Source organism: Canis lupus, chromosome 3 (genome assembly GCF_003254725.2).
Source record: "Canis lupus dingo isolate Sandy chromosome 3, ASM325472v2, whole genome shotgun sequence".
NCBI classification, from domain to species: Eukaryota; Metazoa; Chordata; class Mammalia; order Carnivora; family Canidae; genus Canis; species Canis lupus.
Genome location: NC_064245.1, coordinates 45,889,733 through 45,901,882, shown reverse-complemented (window position 1 = coordinate 45,901,882; position 12,150 = coordinate 45,889,733). Strand labels below are relative to the sequence as shown.

The 12,150-nt window shown below is 39.9% G+C and overlaps 1 protein-coding gene across 11 annotated transcripts in view; it reads left to right on the top strand.

Moving 5' to 3' along the window:
• Nucleotides 1-12,150, top strand: part of MCTP2 (multiple C2 and transmembrane domain containing 2) — a 245,083-nt gene that overhangs the window by 158,948 nt on the left and 73,985 nt on the right. For all 11 annotated transcript variants that reach the window (XM_025437491.3, XM_035714286.2, XM_035714285.2 and 8 more), the window contains 2 exons: nucleotides 56-130; nucleotides 1,987-2,106. In XM_025437491.3, the coding sequence (XP_025293276.1) occupies nucleotides 56-130; nucleotides 1,987-2,106 (195 nt within the window). The remainder of the gene's footprint in view (nucleotides 1-55; nucleotides 131-1,986; nucleotides 2,107-12,150) is intronic.

Below are 12,150 nucleotides of genomic sequence, written 5' to 3'. Positions count from 1 at the left end.
TCTATTTAAATGCTGCTTAAAAAAAAAACAAAACAAAACAATGATGTCTTTCTAGGTCAAAGCAAGCATTAGGACCTTTACTCCCAGAGAAAAGCGCTTTGTTGAAGATAGCCGCAAGCTGTCCAAAAAGGTAGGTGGGTACAGTCAGCTGGCTTCTGGTACACTCAGTACCGGAAGTGCTTATTCCTCCCTACTTAGCATCCCTCCCTCCCTCCCTCCCTTCCTTCCTTCCTTCCTTCCTCCCTTCCCTCCCTCCCTCCCACCCTCCCACCCTCCTTCCACCTCCACTCCTTCCTCCTCCTTATCCCCTCTGTCCCAGAATGAGGACCTCAGGCAGCAGGCTAAGAAGGAAAAGACTGGAAGCCTAGATGTTGGATGAAGTAGGTGTCAGCCCTTCATTTTGTCTCCCAGGTCATTCTATCAAGGAAGATTCCTCGACTTGGCTTGCCCAGCTGGCCTCAATCACTTCAGGCCCTTTCAGCCTCCTCCTCGCAGGAGGCCTTTACCACCTTGGCCCCACCGAGATCTTCGGGGCCTCTAGCCTCAAGCTCCCCCAAGCTGCTCCTACCAAGTTTGTATTTTCTAAATAGTTGGAATATGTTGGTGTTTTACCTCATTTTTAGTTAAGTGTCTCCTGCCTGTTTCTCTTCATTTCTCCACACACACAGTTTAAGAAAAAAGGGAGGATCAGGGCCCAGTAGGAGGAAGTTTTGCATTTTTTTTTTAAGCATGACCTTTATGTTTCTTTTCAGAGTCCCTCCCTGTCTTATTCAGACGCAGTTCAGGATTTCACTCTGTACCTATTGTCCCTCTTCAGTTGTGTAACAAAGAACAAAGTGTCCCCTTTTTCAAGTGTTTATTACTTCCACCACTTCCTGTGGGGTGAGCAGCTGTGGATGACATAAAGCAGTTAAATATAAATGCATCTCCTCATCCCTTTGTTTCCCGTGAACTTCTGGGCACACTTGGGAAAGGCCTGGAATGTCTTCTGAAGGGAGCATCCCAATGTTTTGTTTTGGTCTGCCATAACATGGAGTGTAATATTTATTTGGTGTAATCTGAGTAAACGGCTTTTACTATTATTATTATTACTGCCTTGTGCCCTCTTTACTTGAAAGTTAAAACCTAAGTAGGGGTAGGTGGGGGTAGAGCAGCTTTGCAAACAAGTTGAAATGAATCTGCCTGCAAAGGGGAGAAAAGACGTTTCTTTTGCCAAACAGGACCTCCCTCCACATGGGGTGGCTTTGGGCTCTGAGAGCTCCAGGGGATTTGGGGCTGCAATCCTGGGACCTGTAGGGATCCTCCCTGTGTGCCTCTCACCACTGTGGGTGTCCAGATTTTTACCCGGTTGAAGCTTGTGCTTTTGATGCAGGTACTTGAGACCACTTACCATGTGGCAAGCACTTTTCAAAGGCCCTTAACTTTCTTCACTGTCTACAAGGTGAATACTAAGATCCACCCCATCCTAGAAGACAAGAGAGGTTAGGAAACTGGTCTTAGGTTGCACAGCTAGGAGGTAGAAGAGCTGGATTCTCCTCCCAGAATTATGCTTTCCTGTAGACCTTTTCTTCTGGATGACATGAGCTAGAATACTTACACATCTAATTTCTACAATAAATCCATCCATTTCCTTCTAAACTAAACAGTATAGATTCTCTCTCTCTCTCTCTCTCTCTCTCTCTCTCTCTCTCACACACACACACACACCAAATGCCCTGCTGCTATAGCTTTTACCAGCTCAGTTTTGTCCTGAATATTATTGAAACAGGCTATTCTCCATCAAAGAGTCATAAAGTACATTGTATTTTTCCCCGCTATGGATGATGGTGTCTTAAAAAGAATTTTAGAGGAAGCTTTAGGACTTTTCCGTCGTATTCTATTTTTTAATTGGCAACTATACAAAATATAATTTAAATGAGCTGCCTGTTCTAAAGAGAATATTTGGAGTATTTAAATCTAGGTCCTTGTTTTCCATTTTTTTATTAGATCTTATCAAGAGATGTAGACCGTGTGAAAAGAATCACCATGGCAATGTGGAATACAATACAGTTCCTTAAAAGCTGCTTCCAGTGGGAATCCACATTGAGAAGTACAGTGGCATTCGTGGTAAGCTTCTTTTTTTATGTTCAAATTATTTGCTTCTGAGTAAGTCCCAAATCCAAATGCAGATGGGCTTTATTTTACTGACATGAAGCAGAATAATACACATTCAACATAGCTGAAGTTCACTATAAAGAAACTTTAAAACATAAATGGTATCCATTCATCTTTCTGAAATACATTGCAGCATAGATGAATATATTGATGTCTAAGACTATACTTACATCAGATTTACCCTTGGAAATCCCTTAAATTACCCAAATCTTACCCAAGTACTATCTCTCAGTAAGTTTAAGAGACTTAATGTTTTATATATGTTTAAATGTTTTTTTTTCCACTCAGAAATGTGTCTTTATGTATGATGATGATGATTATTATTATTATTTTAAGATTTTATTTGTTTATTCATGCGATACACAGAGAGAGGCAGAGACAGAGGGAGAAGCAGGCTCCCCACAAGGAGCCTGATGTGGGACTCGATTCCGGGATCAGGTCATGAGCTGAAGGCAGACGCTCAACCACTGAGCTATCCAGGCGTCCCTGGTGATTATTATTATATTAACCTTGTCCCTTTAGTCCCTCCATTGTGCCTGTTTCTCTTCCTGTGTCCCAGTGAATGCTGCTGCTTTTTGGAAAATGACTATTGAAAAATCACCTGACTAAACTTGTCTAATTTATGTTTTAAGTAAATATTCCCAAACTTTGATGTAAAAACATTTATTCATATCAAACCACTTGAGTTACTTGACAAGGTAACCCAGTACCACCTAAGAGAGTGACCAATGCACATGGCATGCACTCTTTCTTCTCCCTGATAATGCTGGCCATCCTTATGAGCTTAATAAAAATCACAAAATCTTAGAAGAGCGACAAGAGATCTCAGGCCCACTGAAGTTAACCGCTGAGAGTCCAAGAATCTTGTAAGGACTCGAAGTGCCTTCACCTGACATCTTGGGGCACTCTCCGCCATCTGTAAAAGGACTTGTTCTTGATGGGATTGGTAGTGTCAGACATGGGAGGAGAAATCCAATCTCTCAATTGCAAATCTTGTACCTTTTTATCACGCTTAATCTCTGCACTGTGCAGAGATCACAATAAAGCCTAATAGGATGTGTGAGTGGTTCTGAGTCATGCATGATCTTCGGTAAATGATGATTCTTCTGTCTGTTTTGTTTTGTTTTTTATTGGCAGTGCTCTCTCCTACTTCACAGGCATATCCTCATTAAAAACAGAATTAAAAAAAAATCAGCCTAAGATGGCAGTGGATTCAAGGTCACTCCCATCCTTATCACACAAACAAGTATATCAACTCTGCAAGAGTCTTTTTCTTTGCCATCGAGAATGTTCTGTTTGGTTTAATTAATTTTGGATTTTCATTACTCCAAGATGTAGTGGGTCTATGATGGCTGTAACCTGGGCCTTTAATATTCTCTGGTCTGAAGTTGCTAAAAACAATTAGCCTTAGTAAAAACATTAATAAGATTGTTATTAATCCATATCTGTCTTGTCTTGGCATGTATTCATCTCCTTTCCTTTCTTACATTCTCCTCAGCTGGGGGCTTCATGTGTTGGCTTCCTCTTCAGCCTCCCCACCTCCACTTCCCACCTGAATTCTCTTTAAAAAACTTTCCATGGAATGTTCTCTTGTGATTCTGGGCAAAAGAGGAAAGTCAACACAATTGGTGGCTTCTTCCAGTCAGCACCCCAGCCAGCCCCTGTGAAGAGGAGAGGATTTCCTCTTTCTTGAGCTTAATTTCTGGCACTGTGATTTTTAGAAAAACAGAGCTCCGTTGCACTGGCTTATGTAGGGGACTGACAGAAATGATTAATGGGCTGCCGGCCTGATCTGAAGAAAGATTAGAACAAATGAATAGAAATAAGTTGTCTACTAAAGGGACTTCTAAAAGGGAAGGGAGCTTTCGCAGTGGGGCCACTTGTGCACCGTCCGGTCCACTATACCGGGAAGCACTCTACCAGGCTGGCAGACACAGGCTGCCACTTCATCCTTTCAAGTCACTGTAGCCCACAAAATGGAAGATAAACGCGGGGCTCTTGTTGCTGGTCCTCCATGGTGGGATTTTGCAAGGAGACATGGGTTTGTGAGACTAGGGGAGTGGCCAGTGTGTGTGTGTGTGTGTGTGTGTGTGTGTGTGTGTGTGTGTGTTTTGGGAGACATTTCCCAACCAACATCATTGAGAAAATGCAGTCAGTTAGGAATGACATGACACCTGCACAAACCTTTTCTCTGCAGGTACTAGAATGAGGAGTGCTCCCTTAAAAGCATTTAGTTTTCCATTTTAATTTGCAATTCTGTGTTTGAATGTTCATATTATGTCTACTTTGACTAGCTGTGGCAGATCTCTGAGATACTAGAGATACAGAGAGGTGGTATCTTCCCTCCCTAAGCCGATAAAGTGTCATCTTCTTAGAGAATGTTTTTGTTGCCATTATCATCATCATCATTCCAAAACTATTTCTGCTCCTAAAGCAAGAGCACATAAAGAAAATGTACTTTTAGGATAAAATAAGAATACATATATATTGGTCTCCCATATTATTTTTTAAGATTATGGGTATCTAAGCCTTCAGTTTTGGGGATAACATTTTGATTTTATGCATCTTGTCTGATACTTATGTTAGCCTCCTGTAGAGTGTCTGGATGATGGTTTTACACGTTGGGTCCACAACTAGCTATGGTCCTGTATCCCTGACTCTGTGGGACCCTGTTAAGGGTTGTCTTTCTGCAAAGTGTTGGATGCTCAGGTGACCTGCGCCAGGGAGAGGAAGGGCTCCAGTGGTGCCAAAGCCCTGCTTCTTCTCTTCCTTGCTCCACTGTGTAGTGGCCAGGTTTGTCGTGGTACACGCCAATTGTCTCCTGCAATCTACTGACAACAGGATGCTGTTACTGGTCCTTATTCATTGGTATCACAGTGTGTTCATGGTTCGTCCACTTGCCTTGGCATTACAGGGACAGAACAGTTTCATATTGCTCTGAAGTGAGGTCTCAGGCCAAGGTTTCACTAAACAATAGGACTGCATTTGAAGGCCATTCTGTATTACAGAGTAGATAAGGTGCATCTGAGGGTTCGCTTCTTAGGTGTAAAGAATCATTTCTGGGGAGCCAGTTCCCAGTGGGGCTTTGCCTTCTAGAGGGGGAAGCTTGCACCGCCAGCTAAGGGCAAAACTATAGGAATATTTTTTTCTTTTCTTATGTTTTGTCAGATAACATAAAATCGCCTATTAACATGATGTCAGTGTCTCTATTTTCAGATGATACAAAGCATGAACACTGCAGGATCATGTTTAGTATATTCTGGCTGTTAATTTTAAGACTTTAGGAAAGCAAAGCATATATTTTCTAAGGATTCCGATGGGTGTGTATACGAGTATGTCATATCTTGTTGAAAGCAGGGTTCAAGACAAGCGGCCTATAAAGATATAAGTCCACATGGTGTCTGGTCAGAAGTGGGTGGACAGACCTGTGAGGATTTATCTTACTAGACTGTCCAGGAGTAAACCTCTCCACCCTGGGATTGATTAATCCCCTCTCCACTTACACGGGTGGCTGTATTCCCAATACTCAGAGAAGAAAGTTGTCTTTACTTCACAGACATGTGCTACTTGAATGTTCCCTATACAGCTTAATTTGTCATAAGAACATAAATTTGGACTTCTGCAGAGTGGTCAAGCCATTCCAAATCATGCTTCTACAGGCTCAATTACCTTTTTGTTAGGATGACTTTTGAAAGTTTTGCTCATTTTGTCTTTTGAATCTTTCATCCAGGTTTTCTAGATATTCTACTGTGTTGCATTTTCGAGCTTTCCTTCTTATAAATTAAATGTGTATATATTTTCTCTTTTCTGCCCCCCAAAATCATCTTGTTAACTTTTCCAATGGAAAAACAAATTAATATGAGATGTCAGTTTACTGACCGAGGCCAAGGGTAACTAGAAATCATGCCTAGAAGAAGCACATCTGGGTATTTGTCTGTGAATGGATTTGTAATTGCACATGGTGTTTCATAGACCTGCACATGGCCATTCTCAGACCCAGACTTTCACCTCTAGGGGTCTTTAACAGCTCATATTTCAGTGCTTACTGTGTGTCAGGCGCTGTCCGAAGCATCTTGCAAATGTTAACTCATCTAATTCTCACCAATACCTGCTGATGTAGGTACTGGTTATTACCTTCTTTGTGCAGATGAGAAAAATGAACCCGTAGAGGTTAAATAGAGTGTCAGAGCTCATATGCTTTTAAGAGCCACAGCTGGGATATTAACCCAGACCATCAGGCTTCAGAGTCCATGTGTTTAACCATTGAACTGTACTACCTCTCACTGATATTCAGAATGCAGTGACTGTGGTCCTAGTATTTAAATAGATGATAATGACTCTGGGGATGACATTGGTCATTTCAGATATGTATTTGGATGTAATTAATGGGACTTAAGCCTTTTCTAAGATGTTTTGAGCGGGGGGAACCCTCATCATTGGAGTAGGAATAATTCTCAGTCATGGTCATTATATTCACAAGAGATGGAGCCAGATTTAAAGAGGCGAAACGTGGAAATGTCTGTACCATCTCTGGGGAACAGCCCAGACCCTGGGAATCACATGCACATGACATCCTTGGATTCTGGCTTGATGGTCTGGAAAATCTCAGTGGCTGGTTCCAGGCTGAGCCCCCAAATTCGAGACTGAGTTATTTTTACCCACTTTGCAAGGAAAGCTCTTATATGATGGAAAAGGGCTTTCAAGGAGAGTATGAAGGCTGAAAACAACTACATGAAAGGGCCATGGATGGAATCTATACTTTTGCCAGATTTTTTTTTTTTTTGAGAATTCCAGGTTGTTCAAAATAAGGGATATGAGTAGAGACAAGCACATTTATCTACATTAATGCATTCCTTCAAAATGTCTTAAGACAACAGTTATCCAGAGAGATAGACTTGTATTTCTAGTGTGTATGGAGGAGTAGGGGTTCTCTACTGTCTATCTCCCTGTTTTGGTACAAATACATTATTTAATATTAGGATGAATTGAATTTGTTCTCAAAAGGTAATTCTGCTTTGTGATGTTTCTGCTGTGGAACCAATCATTTATATGGGGTTTTTATTTGTTTGTTTTGTTTTCCTGTTGGGTACATGTATTTTACAAACCCCAATATTGTCTATGAAAAGACCTAAGGTTACATTATGGCATAAGTGCATTATTTTTTTTTTCTTATGACAAAAAAGCATTTACTTGACAGATGGCATCATCAGAAGATTATTTTAAATAGCAAAGGTCTCCTAATGCTGTAAAAAAGGGTTGCATTTTTTTTTTTCAATTTCCCACCAGTCTTTCAGGCACACACCTATTGCTTCAAGGGAGGCAAGTCTGTGGGGCATTGATGGATTCCTTATTTTATTAAATTTTTACTTGGACATTTGATGTTAAAAAGTAATCTAAATCTACCGTATATCAATGGGTATCTTCATAAAGCTATGATTTTAACATCTGTGACTTTTTTCCTCAATTTTTTGAGTGTCAGAAAATGAAGAATTTCTTCTTCAGAGTCGACTGGGCCTGCAATATGATACATAATTTAAAACATCAATCAACCTCCCCTTCTCCAATAAGGTTAAGAATACAGTTCCCTACTTTCTTAGTGATATCCCATATTTAACATACATGAAATTCTTAGCTTGTAGAGATCCTGGAATGTTGAGCAATGTGAAACAATTTCACATCAAATGTAAAAACAACAGTAACAGTAATAGGATGGACCCTTCCAACCCACATGCCACATATGTGCTTAAACACAGACACACACAGACAGACAGACGCACACACACACACACACACACACACACACATAGATCAAGAAGCAAAGATATTTGGGAAATAGGAAGCTTCTCCCTGGAACATTTTGTGAGAACAGCCTAGTTAGCATTTCATACGAGATCTTGAGGATTGCTCTGCCCATGATCCATTCTGTGGTCTAAAGAATGTTCAGATTGAATTTACTTTGCTACAAATAACAGCTATAATGGGAATTTTGTTTTAAAATAAGACTATTAAAATAGTGCTGGTCCATGTCTTTTTGATGCTTTTGATATTTATGTATTAACTGTGTCAAAAAGATTTACTACTTTAAGTTCTATCATCAATTTATTCACAACTAGATGCACCTGCATTTGATTAAACATTTGGTGGCTGTTTCCATATCCAGCAGAAGTTCGTTGTATGTGCGAAACAGACATCACTGCCTATTCAGTAGGTGTTTGCACAGTTGGAGTTCAAGATTAACGGTATTTCTCTAAAGCTGAAAAAAAATCCAGTTCCAATAACCATTTTATCTGTAGGAGGTGATATTTTTTGACATTTTAAGTGCATCCATATATACCTGTGTGCACAACGTGTAAATATATTATATAAAATGCTTAAAATATTTGCCAATTCATTGTTTTATTTATCATTTAGAAGATGAATCCCCAAATCTTCCTTTTCCCAGAGGACTACATAATACTCTTTCAAAAATATTTTTAAGGGTTTTCTCGGCATTTTTTTTCATCAGAACAATCCATCATTGCACATTGTGATTATAATTTTTACAACATAATTGCACCTTCTATTGACAACTTCTCAGGCATTAACTAATTATGCCATTTAATAAAATTACAGTAATTGCATTAAAAGATTATCTGTTGAAAATTTGAAAGGACACTCTTAACGATTCTAGCATATTTTCATATTTATATTTTCAACTTTATAATTGAATCGCACTTTCAGAATTGTAGCTAAGCTGACTGAAAGTGGTTGGTATTTTGTAGCATCTGAATTTTGACTAGTAAGCATTAGATCTTCATTTTTTTCTTAATTCCTGAAACAGCATACATTACCAACCTTCACATGGCCCCCTTAGATAACAAGTGAATGGTTAGCTCTAGATTTTGTATGATAGGTGCCAGCTCTATATGGGAACACTTTTGTCACTATCTACTGTCTCCCCTACACTTTCTGTTGGGAAGTACTCACACACACACACACATCTTCTGCCTTCTGTGAGTTTGCTGGTGGTGAGCCATTGTCTTTTGCAAATTCCAGTGAATTCAGTCTAGTTCTCTCTACTGTCCAGAGATACCCTACTGTTAATTTGAACTTGGTCCCTGAGTTTAGGATCTTAAATCTTAGAGAAGAGATCTGGAGATTGGAAACCCCTGTCACCCCTTGACCCAGCCAATACTCTCTTCAAGCTTGCCCCATTCTTTTTACACTCACTTTCTACAACCATTGTCTGTCCAGTGTCTTATGCACTATTAGATAATGAAGTGCAGAGATGAATCTGTCATGCTAAACTCTCACCAGTCTCCTATCTACCCCCCACTCTTTTCCCATCTCCCTTCTCTCATCCCTCTTTCCCTCTTTCTCCTCCTCCTCCTCCTTATTTATATACCACTTCTCCTAGCCTCTCCCCAGCATTCCTCCCCATTTCTCTTGTTGCCCACCCCCTGCTTCTCTCCTCTGCTCTCCTCTTATATTTGAAATCAAAGCAGTGCCATTAAATGATTAGCATCCACCCTAAGGAAAATTAAATTTGTCCTTTGGAGATCAAATTAGATAATATGCATGGGAATATTTTAAAAATGTGAAATAGGCTACAAATGTGGGTAGGGATTATTATGTGATATGACTATTGGTAGGTATGCTGTTCTTCTAACTCAGAGAGAGGCCTCACTAGAGCAGGTGCAGACACATACATGCACATAGTTGCTGCTTCATCACAGAGAATGTTGTATGAGGACTTGTGGAAGACTTGTTCCAGGACAGGGTAGAAATGCAAATCATTGTATCATATGCCACATCATTTGTGTTCACTAGTCAACTATTTCTAGGGCTGATTCATGTGCCTAGCACCACCAAATGCCAAAGCGTGTGGTTCTGCCTTTAAAGCTATGAAAGTACTCTTCATGTTTGACCTAATAAATTAATTCTTCACATCAAAAATGGAGGAATTTTATTTCTGTGGCCTATTAATTTATGTTAATGTGAAAAACTAAAGAATTATTCAGTGTAGCATAGCCATATGTTGGAAGGATTGTTTTAGGACATTGTGGGCTACAGAATGGCAAAGACCTCATCTTTGACCTTTGCCTATATCCTTATGGCTTATGTGTTGGGTACACAACAGGCTTCTAATTGATGCTTCTTGGAAGAATGCTAAAACTAGTACAAATCATCTGTTATCAGATACTGCTTTCCTTTTATTCTAACTCCTCCTCTGACTGTGACAGCCTATGGCCCCATCAGAGGATAAAATCCATAGACAGCCTAATAGTTTCATCATAATCTTGTCTAACATACATTTTTCTAGCTTTCTCTTGATGCTGTCCATCCAGCGAGTGGTGCTAATCTCCAGCAAGAGGGCAAATGCAGCCAGCAGTTGGAGAAGAGGGGGGAAGAGGAAGGAAGCTGGCAAATCTTTAACCCAGATCAACAGCCCCTGAATTAGGGGGATTTTATTTTTGATTCTTACAGAGATGAGTGCTTACCCCCCCTCCCATCTGTTTCTATATGTGACACCTGGTTGTGCAAACATTTTGTCTGATGCAAAAATGAAACAGACTATCTAGAAATAAAAGAGAAGAAGGAGAAAAATCACCTGTGTGTGTGAAAACAGTTATAACTGGTTCCCTGCTTTGATCCAGACCTGTTGAAGAAGCCATGCTCAGCACTTGTATTTCTGGCTAATTTCATACTGCCATTTGTGTGTGCGTGTGTGCGTGTGTGTGTGTGTGTGTGTGTGTGTATGTGTGGTTCAAGCTTTGTCATTTGTTTTTAAGCTGTCATTTTTATTAGTCTCTCTGGCTGATCTTTGGGGCTCCTCATCAGGTGGCGTGTGCTCTCTGTTGTCTGGCTGGGCTTGGCGAACTGATGGCCCTTTTATTGCAACATGTAGTATGGGCATGGTTGCCTTAGCCTGTAGCCTGTAATTAGACCCACCACAGGTGACAGTTACAGGAAAGCCTGGTAATCATTCTAGCTGCCTGATCTGATGTTTATGGAGAGAAACCTTCTTTGTGGTCTGGTTAGAGTTTACTGTGCTGTATTGTACTTTTCACCATCTGATTTATGATTTAGGAGGGTGTGTTTTGCTTTCTCTTGGTGTTGTGTCATTGGCTTTTTAAATAACAGCTAATTTGGTGGGAGTAGATTGGATTTTCAGTGGCCTGATATTCTAGCTCTCACTTTTATTACGAAAGATGTGAAGACAATTAAAATACAATTCAATAGGTCGTCATTGAAGTGGTGGTTTCTGTATAATGTTTACTGACTTTTAATATCACTGGGATTTTCTTATAGCCCAAATCCACAATTTTTTTTTGGGGGGGGTGGTCCTTTAAAGTGACTTTTTCTGAGCAAGCTTTTTTAAGTTCTTGTTTCAAGTCACTGTTAAAGATGTTTCATTTTGTCAAGAGAAAAAAAAATGAAGAAAGAAATACACTTCTTAGCTTACTTGGTGTTGAAAACAAGACCCTCATGGCTACTGTTCTAAGTCTGGAAAACTATGGAGCTATAGAATGTTAAATCAGAAGGTCTTTCAGTAAAGTGATTTTCACAGGCCTCCTGGCTTTTTAGAACAGAGGATGCTGCTCAACCCCTATACCACTTGTCTAATATGTGATGTTTGTGGTCATAAGCTTTGCAATTATGGTTTTGGTTTGTGAGTATGAACTATATCTACACAGTAGCCATGAATTATGTTATTAAAAATTAAAAAAACATTTTCCCCAAAAGTCTTATATCTGAAAAATACTGTGTATGTCTGCAGACCAGCTACTCAGAAGAGTAATATGCCCTGAAGGAGCAAAAGTCTGTATAGTTACTTCATATGCATCTGGCTGATCCTTCTCTTACAGGTGATGAATCCTTCTCTTCTTTTTCTTTTCTCTTCTCTTCTCTTCTCTTCTCTTCTCTTCTCTTCTCTTCTCTTCTCTTCTCTTCTCTTCTCTTCTCTTCTCTGATTTATCCGAGAGAGAGAGAGAGAGAGAGAGAGAGAGAGAGAGA